Here is a 13,107-nt window from a genome sequence, read left to right on the forward strand (position 1 = left end):
ACACTTATACCCAAACCTCTAGCCCTCTCTCTTGTTATAAGTTATAACAAAACATTTTGAAGCTTCTCTTTTCTCAAGTTAGGCATTGTGATGTTCCGTTCAACCACCACTGGCCGCGTATTATCCTCATCTACGTATTAATTTGTGATGTTTCCGTTATTGAAATATTTAAATATAACAACTTTCATATTTCCTTTAAAAAACATTATATATATAATACTACAATTTTAAAATATAACATTGAATTGTAATATATATTTTTAAAATTGTAATATTAGTATATAATATGAAATTATATTACACAGTTTTTGTAAAGTGGTATCTTAGTGTTTAAAAAGGAGAATTAGGCTTGAAGTTTGGTTGTTTAGTTAGGGCATCCACCAAAAAGTGAAGCGAACATTAATTTGAAGAGACAGTTGAATGAGTTGTTGAGAAACAAAAACGTGGAAGTACTGAGAACAAGAGAACCAGTCCTTCCTTTGCAACTTCATTGACACACTTGTTTTGTTTAATAATATTCTATGATATGTCTTTAATACAACCCATCATTTGAAGAACAGAGAAATGAATAAGCACTGATCGATCATACATACATGCATGCATAGAATAATAATAATAATAATAATAATAATATTAGAATGAAAGGAGGCGTTGAAGGAAAGGTGTGTGAAGAATTATCAGCAAAGTATTATGGGGTGTGCTTTGTTGGAGGTATGCTAAGTGCTGGGATTACACATGTTGCTATAACACCTCTGGATGTGCTAAAAGTGAATATGCAAGTTCATCCAGATAAGTACAAAGGGAGCAGCATTATATGTGGGGTTGCTACCCTGTGGAAAGAACAAGGACCTTATTCTCTATGGAGAGGTTGGTCTAGCAAGTTGTTTGGTTATGGTCTTCAAGGTGGCTTCAAATTTGGTCTCTATGAGTACTTCAAGAACTTCTATTCCACTGATGATGCCTTCTTTGTTAACAGCAACAACAACAAGACCTTGATATTCTTTCTTAGCAGTTCATCTTCTCAGATCATTGCCGATGTAGCCCTTTCTCCTTTCGAAGCTGTCAAAGTCCGTGTTCAGGCATCTCACCCTCTCTTTGCTAAAGGTTTAGCTGATGGCTTCCCTTTACTTTATAGAACTGAAGGTCTTTCTGGGTAATTCATTCATCATTCATTTCATTTCCTTTCCAATTCCCTTTCTCTCTTTCTTTCTTCCTTTCCTTTAAATTATTATGTATCTTCCTGCAGTTTCTACCGGGGACTCGTTCCACTCTGGGCCCGCAATCTTCCTTGTAAGTTGTAGCATCTCATCCTGTTTCTGTGTTATTTACACATATACATACATATGCTTAATTTGTAACTAACTAATGTTTGGTTTGACAGACTCCATGATTATGTTTTCCACATTTGAGCATTCAGTTGATCTAATATACAGAAATATCATTCAAAGAAGAAAGCAAGATTGCTCTACACCACAGCAACTTGGTGTCACATGCTTAGCTGGTTACACAGCTGGTGCTATGGGCACTCTTATTTCCAACCCTGCTGACAATGTTCTTTCCACTCTTTATAATAAAAAGGCTGAATCTGCAATGCAAGTATGTTAGTTAGTTAGTTACTAGTTAATTATATGTTCTTATGAAATAAATAAACCAATAAGATTAACATTCTATAGTTTTGCTAATTAGGCTGTGAAGAGCATTGGTTTTGCTAATTTGTTCACTAGAAGTCTTCCTCTTAGGATCGCCCTGGTGGGTCCAGTTGTGACTCTACAGTGGTTTTTCTATGACACCATCAAACTGCTTTGCGGACTGTAAGTGGAAACTTATGTTGCATTGCAATTGCATAGTGCATACACATTTTATTAATTCATTTCCTTCCATTTTCATTAACTTGCTTTCTTTTAACTTTAGGCCTACTAGTGGAGGAGGGCTTGCAAGACCCGAAGCTGCTGGAGGATGATGTCAAGAGAATCTTGTTCCTCACCTTGACACATAATCATTGTCTTCTACTACTTTTTTTTGTGTGATTTTTACATTTTCTCCCTCTCGTCTAATGGCTCACGTGATTCCAGTGAAGTTCTTGTGTACATATTTTCTGTGCAAGGAGCATTTTTGCATCAAGAATAAGTAAACTATGTTCTCCCCATGTTCACTAAGGAATTTTTATTACCATAATGGGCTTTTTGAAAATGATCCCTATAATATAAGAATAAGAATCTGTATCAATTTCATGTCACTAACTTCGTCTTGTAAAACACAGAGTGGAGGAGTGACCTATTGTTTGTTGTGAGCATTGACCGAGTAAACAAAAACTACGTTTACTATTGGGTTTAGGGTGTTGCTTAGGTATTATTGCAAGATAAAAAATATAACAATCTATCACTCGATCATTTTTTAATTATCACTTATTATTTAAAAAATAATACAAATAAATAATAAATGGTGTATATAAATAGTATTTTATAAAACAAATGGTTCTTAAAAATATATAAATAATTGTTTGACATGTGAATTAAGGATATCATGTCATTATTGAGTAAGTTAATTATTAGTTAGTGTATTTATTCACAATCTTAATCATAATAAGACTAGCATAAACTAATGATTGAGTTTGTTAAAATGTTAATAGAGTTTTGATTATTATGGTGTGTATGGACAAATCTATTGGGAGATAAAACACACACTAATAAATAAGTAAATTGTATGATATTTATTTATAGTTCAAGGCTAGCAATATGGTGTACAAGATTTATTTTTTCGATTCTTGACCAGAACAGTAAAATAAACAAGAGTGCAAGTTTATTGGGAGTAAGTCAAATTTTACATAGATCTCCTGTTCAAATTTAGGTTACTTGGATTAAATTTTATTCTATTTATCTATAAGCAAATATTTAAGTGGAAGTATCATATATTCTTCATCATAAGGTAAGGGATATTGTTGCTAATATGAAGAAAGTATAATGAGATATATATGAATCTGATTTAAACACTTATAGGAAATGGGTGGAAGAAAATAAAATGAAAAGTAAGGGAGAAAAGTGGTATATTATTGAAAAATCAACGGAGAAAAGTGAGCGTAGGTGGCTCCTTCCTCAGTAACGTTGTTTCTCAGCATTAACCAAACCAATAAAATAAAATAAATACATAATTGAATTGCATCTTCTCTTACTAAAATTAACACACACACATACATACATATTATATATATCCTGAAAACTTATTTTGGGGACGTTGAAGCATGAGTTGAGAAGGATAATCTATCTGTCTATCTATCTATGAATCAACAAATCAATCATTATCTTTCCATTTTCAGTTTGTGGTATGCGTGTTTCATTTCCAGCTCCTATTATATCTAGCTTTCGTTGTTTAACTTTAATTAGTACTAATAGGTCAGATTAGATAGATAGATTTATGTTATGTTGATGTGTGATATGATTTACGGATGAATGAATGTTAATAATGAACAACAGAGGAGAGGAGATGAGAAAGAGAGAGATACATATATAAATAAAGGGATCAATCTGAAGGGTTGGATGAATTTATTATATAATTAATGGGCAATACATGCCGCGGATCTTTGAAAGGAAAATATACTCAGGGCTTCTCTATGCCCCAAGACAACAACAACAACAACAACAACAATCATTCCAATTCCGATTCCAATTTCACGGGAAGCACCAGCAACAACTCTACCAACAACTCTAACAACAACAACAACAACAACAACAACAGACAACAACCTAACATCATCATCAAGAAAGACACCATCATGCGCCGAGGCCCCGATAACCAAGCTTATTATGTCTTGGGTCATAAGACTCCCAACATCCGTGATCTGTACACTCTTGGCCGTAAATTGGGACAAGGACAATTTGGAACCACTTATTTATGCACTGAGAATTCCACCTCCATTGAATATGCTTGCAAATCCATCTCCAAGAGGAAGTTGATTTCCAAAGAGGATGTCGAGGACGTTCGCAGGGAAATCCAAATTATGCACCATTTGGCAGGTCACAACAACATTGTCACCATCAAGGGTGCTTATGAGGATCCACTCTACGTTCATATTGTCATGGAACTTTGTTCCGGTGGTGAGTTGTTTGATCGCATCATCCAGAGGGGCCACTACACCGAGAGAAAGGCTGCTGAGTTGACCAAAATTATTGTCGGTGTTGTTGAGGCTTGTCATTCCCTTGGTGTTATGCATAGAGATCTCAAGCCCGAAAACTTTTTGTTGGTCAATAAGGATAATGATTTCTCTCTTAAAGCAATTGACTTTGGCCTCTCTGTTTTCTTCAAGCCAGGTCAAAATTATTCCTTATCCTCCTCCTTGTGCTTTTCCAATTATTATCCTTCTTGTGCTCTAGCTTAGCTTTTAACAATTACTTTTATTTATTGCTTACGTTTTTTCTGTGGTCACATTTATATCCCATAAATGCATGCCTTTTTTAATATTATTTTCATGCTTCTAATCTTGCAAAAATCCTATACTCGTGTCTCTAAATAACAATTTATTATACCACTTTTCTTGAACTTTAATGTTATTCACATTCAGGATTCTTAGTAGTTATTAATTAGAGAACACCACTGCATACTAATTATGTTAGTGTTGTTTAAATCTCCATGCAATCTTACTGCCTCAGGTCAAGTTTTCACTGATGTAGTTGGCAGCCCATACTATGTCGCTCCTGAGGTTCTCCTCAAGCATTATGGGCCCGAAGCAGATGTTTGGACAGCAGGTGTCATACTGTACATATTGCTTAGTGGAGTGCCACCATTTTGGGCAGGTATATGTCACTGCGACACTCTTTTCATTTCCTCTCCCTCTGTGACATTGCTGAATATTTCTTCCTTTTGGAGTTCAGAAACCCAGCAAGGTATATTCGATGCTGTATTGAAGGGACATATAGATTTTGATTCAGAACCATGGCCTCTAATATCTGATAGTGGAAAAGATCTTATTAGAAAGATGCTGTGTTCTCGACCTTCAGAACGGTCGACTGCTCATGAAGTATTATGTATGTTCATCCTTTTCTCGATTGAACTTACTATGAATTAATGAGTAGATGATTCCTTTTCGACTAGTCAATATAGTTGCTTGGTTGATGTTATTACATAGTAGATGTAGTAGAGGAATAAGCGTTATAAATTGGTTCTTCCCGCGCTATTCAAACGTTCAAAGTTATCCTCAGACTGATTGAAGATGCAATATGTGATTAAAGTTGGCATTGCCTTGCCTGTAGTAGGCTCACCTAGGGAACAATAACCCACCTGTTTAAACTACTAGATTAGGTACATGGAAGTTGTTTTTTACTTGCAAATGCACTTCAGTTTTACAATAGATGCTTAATATCCTTTTTCTTTATTTATATAACAATGGAATGAATTTCAGTTTGAAAATATTAAGAATAATGTTTCAACGTACTTCTCTTTTCTTCGGTATTAGTCTATTAAAAAAGGCGGTCCAGTGTACGAGGCTCTCACCTAGTGAGGTCCGGAGAGGCTAGATATACGCAGCCTTACCCTTACAGTGAACGTTTTTTTACATGATTTGAATCCATGACTTCCGGGTCACAAGGCAAACAACTTTACCGTTGCATCAATGCTCACCCTCTAAAAGGCAGCTTAGTGCACGAGAGGCTCCCACCGACTACTAGATATAATTTAATCTAACTTCTAGACCAAAGGATGTTAATTGATGTGCCTGGTTAGGTCATCCTTGGATATGTGAAAATGGAGTTGCCCCTGACAGAGCACTGGATCCAGCTGTGCTTTCTCGTCTCAAACACTTCTCTGCCATGAATAAGCTAAAGAAGATGGCTTTGCGGGTAAGTGAATCTAATTGATGATTGGATATTGGTCTTTGTATAGTCATAAATTGTTATGAAAAAGGATATAAAATGAATACATGATATGTGATGTGTTCTTGCTGGCTTGTTAAATGAATCAACACTTTCTAGTGCCTAGATGCCATATGAACTTCACCTTTTTGGGCTCATGTGCTCACTCTTCTTTCAAAGTTTTTGTTGTCTACAATCCGTTGTATGATTAAGACTAGGTAACTTTAGTTCATATTATAAATGCTCCTCCTCCCCTTCGGTTTCAGTATCTTAGTTCTGATATGCAATCCTGTCTTTAAGCATGACATACAGTGTCATTAATTATCAGTGAGATGAAAAGCTATTATTGCTTGTTATGATGTTTTCTCAGGTAATTGCTGAAAGTCTATCCGAAGAGGAGATTGCTGGTTTGAGGGAAATGTTTCAGGCTATGGATACTGATAACAGTGGTGCGATCACTTTTGATGAACTCAAAGCTGGTCTGAGAAGATATGGGTCTACCCTTAAGGATACAGAAATACGTGATCTTATGGAAGCGGTAGGGTGTTAGCTCTGTGAAAAGTATCTTTCTGTATTTTGTGTATATACTCCTACTCCTTTTTATAATAAAAAAACAATCTTTCAATTCCTTTTTATATTTCTTCTTACTATGTGAAAACGTGGTGTACAACTTACGTAGGTTACAAGGGTTCTTTGTTTTCCATGATATTGTTATTTTAACAGTGGGGTTGACATTTTACATTAGTGGAGAATGATTAGATGTGATGTTAAGTAGAAAACCAGGGGACTGATTGGTCATCCTTTAAATGCACTCCTCCATTTCCCTGTCTAAAGTACATGTTGTCTTTATCATGTTAAATAGTTATAGTCTTTGATCGCTTTCCATTCGGCTGAAATGTTTGAGCTTTTTCAGGCTGATGTGGACAACAGTGGAACTATAGATTATGGGGAGTTTATTGCTGCAACAGTTCATCTCAACAAACTAGAGCGTGAGGAACACCTCGTTGCAGCATTCCAATATTTTGACAAGGATGGGAGTGGTTATATTACAGTTGATGAACTTCAACAAGCTTGCGCAGAACATAATATGACTGACGTTTTTCTTGAAGATATTATTAGGGAAGTTGATCAAGATAATGTAAGTCATTTAGACTTGTGCTACCCACTGACACAGGAAGTTCCTATTTGCTGTTATTACTGTTAGCAGATCTTAGAGTTTAGTATTATATATATCGTCCTAAAAAGGCTGAGCTTCTAGGGTGTAGAGAAGTCATTTTTTTGTCCCCCACTAAACCCCGGGACAAAATTGTTTGTCCAATGCACAGAAATTGTTATGTGATGTCCCTCATCACTTAGCAAAATAAAATGCTTTGACATTTTCTGTACCTTATTAACCATAAGTTGATTTTAGGATGGAAGGATTGATTATGGTGAATTTGCTGCTATGATGCAAAAAGGCAATCCTGGAGTTGGAAGGAGGACTATGCGCAACAGTTTGAATTTGAGCATGAGAGATGCGATAAGTCCGCATTAGCTTCCAATTGACCTCATTATTTACTGGTAATTTTGGCTTTTACAAAATAATTCTTTAATGATGGATAATTTATAAAACAAGTAGTGTTTTATTACTATTTTGCCATCTTCTCTTGTTAGTCAATACCCTTAAAGTAATGGATAACAAAATTTCCCCTATCATCCCTCAATATATCTTAGTCCTTTGATTTCTTCAATTCCAATTCCACACTTCATGATTTTTGTGCATGGTCTTAATATTCAGTTAGTATTATTGCTACCATTCTGACTGCCTTTTATTTTAGAAATAATGACAGTGAATGAAAGGTTAATCATGTTGGAAAGAACAAATATATATTTTATGGGGGAAGGGGACAGTTATTGACTTATTGCTACTGATTAATTTAGCAGAGAAATGAAAAGTCAAACAATTCTGTCTCTTGAAGGTGCTTCACGTTAAAGATGTGATATAACTTGAACTCTTAGAAGGTTGATATGATTCAAACATCAACTTTTAATATTCAGAATCGCTTGAGGAAATTCCTCTCACCTTCTGAGTTTATAGTGTAGGCTTGCAATTTAAATCTAATTACAATTCCGATGTCTATGTTTTAGGGATAAGTTGTAAATTTTAGGAACACAAAATATTATCTATTTTAATAAGTTGAAGCACTCTAGAACCGCCTTGTCTAAAATGCACTCTGGACTATATTGGGGTGTGATTTCCTGATGAAAAAAAGAAAAGAAATCACTTTCAGTTTTGCGTAGGCATACATTTGGGGGTGTTGGTAGTCAAATGACTACGAAATTCTTGCAACTCTATATAAGAAGTGTGGATCTTCTAGGACCAAACTTGGGGTGAGAGTGAATATATATTCCATATGAATTCATAACTCTGTTTTGCTTCCTGTGAAAGTTCCAAAATCAGGTACCTTTGTTGAATAATAATATGCATATAGAGCAGTCTCCAGATGTAAACAGTAATTTTGGTCTTGCATTATAGTTCATATGCTAGCAGTTTTCCAAAATAAGTTTTAGCATTTGACTCTATTGATGTTGGGATGTCAATGCCCTGATCCTTCATTCTTACATGCAATCTTGACAGGTGGTACAGCAAAGCCAGACAGAAAATTTTGAAGCATAAATCTACATTTTTAAAGAAAAATGGTTCTTATTCCTGCCACAGGTTCCTATTGCCTGAAAGAAAATTCAGGAATGTGGATGTTCTTGCCTGAGCACTCATCAAGTGTTGCATTTGTGTGCTGTGTGACTGCAAATATTGTTTCGTTCATGTTTGTAAACTTTGAGTGTTAAGTGTTTCAGCTATTTCAACTTTATCGGTTATTTTTGTCATTTAATTTCATGTTAGTGGAAAGGAGAAGGATTTTGATATATCAGGTTATGATCTTAAGGACGTAAAGTTTCAATGCATTAATTCATGTGCCAACTATTTGGGTTATTATTATTGGAATTTAGTTGAAATATGTTATTATAATAAATCACATTCAGTATGATTAGAGTCGAGGAGAGGAACTAATTTTATATATTGAATTCTAACTCCCTTCTAATAACTTATACCAAATATAAGCAATTTATGGACTTTGAGTTTATGGAATTTGAACTATGATTGTAGATAATGATGATAGTAGTTTAGGTTGAGATCTTTATGTTCATTTGGGCTGATTTCGTAAAGACTTATTCGCCAAAGGGAGCACGCTCTTATGTGAGGAGCTATTGAAGAGAGAGGAGCTATTGAAGAGAGATAGATATTGAACGATGTAAAATGATATATTTATAAGGTAAAGATTGTTACATAGATTTCCTAAAATATTGCGATCCATGTGGATATTATTAGATGTGCTTGAAAGATATTATTTTTAATGTGTTACATTACTTAAGATTAGAGTAGAGAAACTATTATAAATAGAGAATAAATTATCTCCTTAAACTAGAAGATAATTTATCTCCTTAAAGCATGTGTTTTACTTTTATTTTATAATATATTTTAAAATGAAAACTTTTTGAAAGAAAAGAAATAAAACATATGTCAAGCATCGAATGAATTTAATGATATAAATAATATTAATTTCAAATATGTTTTTTTTTTGCTTTTGCTTTATAAACAATATGTTTTTAATGAATAGATATACGTTCAAAGAAAATCTCTCCATCTTTCTTTCTTTGTTTTTCTCTATATTTCCATTTGGATTTCAATTACTGTTGTGATACATCCCCAGCAGTCCACATAAGTTATGATGTGTGGAATTTTAATTGAGTTATTCTCTTTTTCCTTTTATAGAGATGTATCTACCAATTCATATTTGAAGATGATATTTTTTTTTGTATTTTTAGTATATCCAAAATAATTATTTTGGTTTAATTTTTAATGCATTAATCATGATTAAGTATTTTAATATATTATTAAGGGGTTGGTGAGAAAAATCATTTTTTAGTTAGACCATGTTAGGATTGTATACCAAAAAACTCATTTTATGTTGTGTTAGAAGAAAGGGAAGGCTATTTTAGTAAATATGCTTATGAAAATAAAAAAGTAGTAAATACTTATTTTAATTTTTCGTGTTTTTTCATCTTACCAACTTAGTCTCTAACAATTTTAAATTAAGATTTTAATCTTCAATATTTACAACGTCGAAGCACGTTAGTTCTTTCGTCTTTACTTGCATGTTAACCTTGAGAGACTTAAATGTAGGATGTTAAGGCTATGTATGGTTGGGTTAAAAGTGAAGGAAAGAAATTGCATGAATTTTTATGTTTTCCCTCCTTTCATGTATAAAGAAAAGTATAATGGAAATAAAAATATTGTGTTACCCACATAAAAAAACTTTTCCACACATTGGGGAGAGAAAGTGAGAAAAAATCAACTATCAACATAAAATTACAGTCTTATCCATAAAATCATGGATGATATACTATAGTGTGATGTAAACAAACACACTAAATTGAGTGATCTTAAAATTTATATAAATAATATTTTAATATAAATATATTTTGTATACATAATTATTTATAGAAATATTTAATTATAAAACAAAAGCGAATATTTGTTATGTTAATATTTATATGAATTTAATTTTACATATTTATGTCATTTTATTTTACCATATATTTACTTTTCTCTCTTTATTTTTTTTTCTCTTTCATAATCATTCTACTTTTAACTATTCTTCTTTCCCATGTTTCTTCACCTCATCTTATCTTCCTATTACCATGTCTGCCACTTATATTACTTTAGCACTTGTAATTCCTTAGGGTCCCGTCATGGATAGTGGTACTTCCATTGCCAATGTTGTTAGTTCTTTCTATGTAAACAACAACAATAAGAGAATGAGTACTTTGTTTATTTCTGTTTTTGTGGGTAGTGTTTAGTCTGTTAGGATTGATTTAGTTTACAAATAGAATGAGTAGTTAGTTTTTTTGAGTGTTGATTATTCTCTTTGAGATTTCATTCAAATCAATGAAAATATCCTGATGTATTCTTCAACACTCTAGTGCCAATTCTTTTTTTTTCTGCAAAGCTTGATTGTTTGATCTTCTTATTCCTCTGTGGAGTTCTTTATTTTCAACCGTGTTTTAACCGAACTGCTGGATTCACTGTTGGCCTCTCTTTAGATTTCAATGCTGCTGTTGCTGGTTGTTTTTTTGTGCTGTAGAGTCTGTCTTGTGGCCATCACCTGCTGCTTCAGATGATGATGCATCATATTTGCCACTTTCAAATACTACTTCTATGGTAATACTTAGTATTGTAAATTGTCAGAGCTTCAGCAGTTTCTGAATTGCCCTTGGCTTTCGACTACGAAAACAAGAAATAAAGGATGATTTTCCATTCTCCCTTACATCCCTTCAGTCACTTTTCTTAATTCATTTTATAAACTCTTTGACCCTTTTCAATTCAGAAATAAACAAAAAAGCTACCCTTTCTTTCCTATCTCCTCAACCCAAAATACTCTCTCTCTCTCTATCCACGGATAAATATACAGGAAGAGCTTCAAATAAATTTCTCATTTACAATTATGGCACATACAATGACAAAAAAGCCAAGTGTTATACACTCTACAGCAACATTAGTGAATGAATTACGATATGACTATGCAATGGCTCCTGCTTCAGCTTATAAAGAAAATGCTGACTGATCTTTAGTGACGTCTCTAATACAAATTATACCACAACTAAACACTCATTCCATTATAATTGGACCTAGAGATGAACCGAACATGTCACTCAAAGCAAGCTGAACTTCTCCAGAGGTATGTTCACTCCTCACGAGATCTACCAATAATTGAAACAACCTTGGGATATACCTCCTGAATGAATACTTCCTCAGACCACCCAACCCACGCAATGCTAAGATTACCAGAGATGTCCTAGTAGCTATTTCCTTTTTCTTTGCAGAGCTTAGAGGAATTTTTCTACATGGCACTGGCTGAGTATCTGATTTGTGAGAAGAGGATGATGAACCAGCACAATTTAGGTATATGTCCAATACATTTTCGTAAACTGCAACAAACTCTGGTTCTATCTCTATCTCATCATACACAGAACTATCATGGGCAAGTAAATTTTGAAGAAACTTGAGGTGACTCTGGAAGGACTCATTTTCAAAATGAACCATTGGCGGGCCAAATAGTTCTAGGATGGAGCAAGCTTTCTGCAACTTCTTCAACATGACGGATTCACTGTTCAGCTGGCGAGCATGCAAAGCAATAGATGAATATAATCCAATGAGGACTTTGAGGTTGCTTGGTGATAAGGATTGCTGGTGCATTGTATACAGGTCAGTTGCAACCTGCAAACAAGAAGACATTCATTAAGACAAGGGGAAGACACGAATAACAAATAAAAGGGAAATATCCTCTTAAAAAGACCTAGTGCTAAACCAAACAGAAGCATCTAATCTATCCCACGCCAGTTGCAGATCCAAACAAATATCCATAATTATGCAAGAGTTACTCTCCAACCAAATGCACTAAGTGTAGAAAATATTGCAGATTGCCACAAAAATTTAGCTAGTTATAAATTGTTCCAAGGGTGTAGGGCATGCCCAACATTCTCCAAATATTAAAAAACTCTTCTAAAGTAGGCTTGTTTGTAAAGTGAGCAAGTAAAGGGTAACTTGCTACTTTAAAGCTCCTGCTATGCACAGAATGAGAAGGGTTGAATGCATAAAAATCCAGTTCTAGGAAATTTGGCACTTACATTTTAAATGTCATCTGTTATCATGGTTTTGTGTTTAGTATAAGAAGAACAAGGAATAAACTTGTAAAATAAGTAATTGCATAACAATATGATTCTCTGTTCTTGACACAACATATATGGCCGTTTGCAGATTGTCATCATCTAGCTCGTCCATTATCAGTAACTTAATAAGACAGTGAGTAACTCAATAAGACAGTCGATAAGTCAATTAGTATCTCAGTAAGCCAGTCAGTAAGTTAGTTAATAACTCAGTAAGTCACTGAGTAACTTAGTTAAGTCATTGAGTAACTCAATAAGTCTGTCTGTAACTCAGTCAATATCTCAGTAAGTCAGTAACTCAGTCAGTAGCTTAGTTAGTAACTCAATAAATCAGTCAGTAAGTCCGTTAGTAACTCATTAACTCAGTAAGTAAGTTAGTAACTCAATAAGTCAGCTAATAACTAAGTAACTCAGTAACTCAATCAATAACTCACTAAGACAATGAGTACCTCAATAAGACAATCGAAAAGAGTCAGTTGGTAACTCAGTAAGCCCGTTACTA

General features: G+C 34.0%; 3 protein-coding genes across 4 annotated transcripts; 2 read left to right on the forward strand and 1 right to left on the reverse strand.

The window, feature by feature from the left end:
• Positions 356 to 2,146, forward strand: LOC109342198 (mitochondrial phosphate carrier protein 1, mitochondrial-like). Its single transcript, XM_019580259.1, has 5 exons — positions 356 to 1,153; positions 1,247 to 1,290; positions 1,382 to 1,596; positions 1,687 to 1,811; positions 1,912 to 2,146. The coding sequence occupies exons 1-5, from the start codon at positions 639 to 641 to the stop codon at positions 1,958 to 1,960; spliced, it is 948 nt and encodes a 315-aa protein (XP_019435804.1). The 5' UTR covers positions 356 to 638; the 3' UTR covers positions 1,961 to 2,146.
• Positions 3,492 to 8,823, forward strand: LOC109342196 (calcium-dependent protein kinase 26-like). Of its 2 annotated transcripts, XM_019580254.1 has the most exons (8): positions 3,494 to 4,304; positions 4,644 to 4,787; positions 4,866 to 5,018; positions 5,713 to 5,828; positions 6,211 to 6,378; positions 6,754 to 6,978; positions 7,252 to 7,400; positions 8,458 to 8,823. In XM_019580254.1, exons 1-7 carry the CDS (start codon positions 3,554 to 3,556, stop codon positions 7,372 to 7,374), a joined length of 1,680 nt encoding a protein of 559 aa, XP_019435799.1. In that variant the 5' UTR covers positions 3,494 to 3,553; the 3' UTR covers positions 7,375 to 7,400; positions 8,458 to 8,823. The 2 variants fall into 2 exon arrangements, with proteins under 2 accessions (XP_019435798.1, XP_019435799.1); XM_019580253.1 differs by having other exon boundaries at positions 3,492 to 4,304; positions 4,644 to 5,018.
• Positions 11,274 to 12,729, reverse strand: LOC109342200 (brefeldin A-inhibited guanine nucleotide-exchange protein 1-like). The gene is made up of 2 exons (XM_019580260.1): positions 12,628 to 12,729; positions 11,274 to 12,156 (listed from the first exon to the last, which is right to left on the reverse strand). The coding sequence occupies exons 1-2, from the start codon at positions 12,718 to 12,720 to the stop codon at positions 11,548 to 11,550; spliced, it is 702 nt and encodes a 233-aa protein (XP_019435805.1). The 5' UTR covers positions 12,721 to 12,729; the 3' UTR covers positions 11,274 to 11,547.

The sequence above is a fragment of the Lupinus angustifolius genome, chromosome LG02 (genome assembly GCF_001865875.1).
Source record: "Lupinus angustifolius cultivar Tanjil chromosome LG02, LupAngTanjil_v1.0, whole genome shotgun sequence".
In the NCBI taxonomy this organism is placed as follows: Eukaryota; Viridiplantae; Streptophyta; class Magnoliopsida; order Fabales; family Fabaceae; genus Lupinus; species Lupinus angustifolius.

What these genes read in the sequence shown, in the direction of transcription:
- LOC109342196 (XM_019580253.1), top strand. Translation starts at nt 3,554, where the DNA reads ATGGGCAATACATGCCGCGGATCTTTGAAAGGAAAATATACTCAGGGC. An exon ending in CTCTGTTTTCTTCAAGCCAG is followed by an intron (nt 4,305 to 4,643) that starts GTCAAAATTATT and finishes TTACTGCCTCAG; the next exon opens with GTCAAGTTTTCACTGATGTA. An exon ending in GGGAAGTTGATCAAGATAAT is followed by an intron (nt 6,979 to 7,251) that starts GTAAGTCATTTA and finishes AGTTGATTTTAG; the next exon opens with GATGGAAGGATTGATTATGG.
- LOC109342198 (XM_019580259.1), top strand. Translation starts at nt 639, where the DNA reads ATGAAAGGAGGCGTTGAAGGAAAGGTGTGTGAAGAATTATCAGCAAAG. An exon ending in AGAACTGAAGGTCTTTCTGG is followed by an intron (nt 1,154 to 1,246) that starts GTAATTCATTCA and finishes ATCTTCCTGCAG; the next exon opens with TTTCTACCGGGGACTCGTTC. An exon ending in CTGGGCCCGCAATCTTCCTT is followed by an intron (nt 1,291 to 1,381) that starts GTAAGTTGTAGC and finishes TTGGTTTGACAG; the next exon opens with ACTCCATGATTATGTTTTCC.
- LOC109342200 (XM_019580260.1), bottom strand. Translation starts at nt 12,720, where the DNA reads ATGGACGAGCTAGATGATGACAATCTGCAAACGGCCATATATGTTGTG. An exon ending in TGCAATTACTTATTTTACAA is followed by an intron (nt 12,157 to 12,627) that starts GTTTATTCCTTG and finishes TCTTGTTTGCAG; the next exon opens with GTTGCAACTGACCTGTATAC.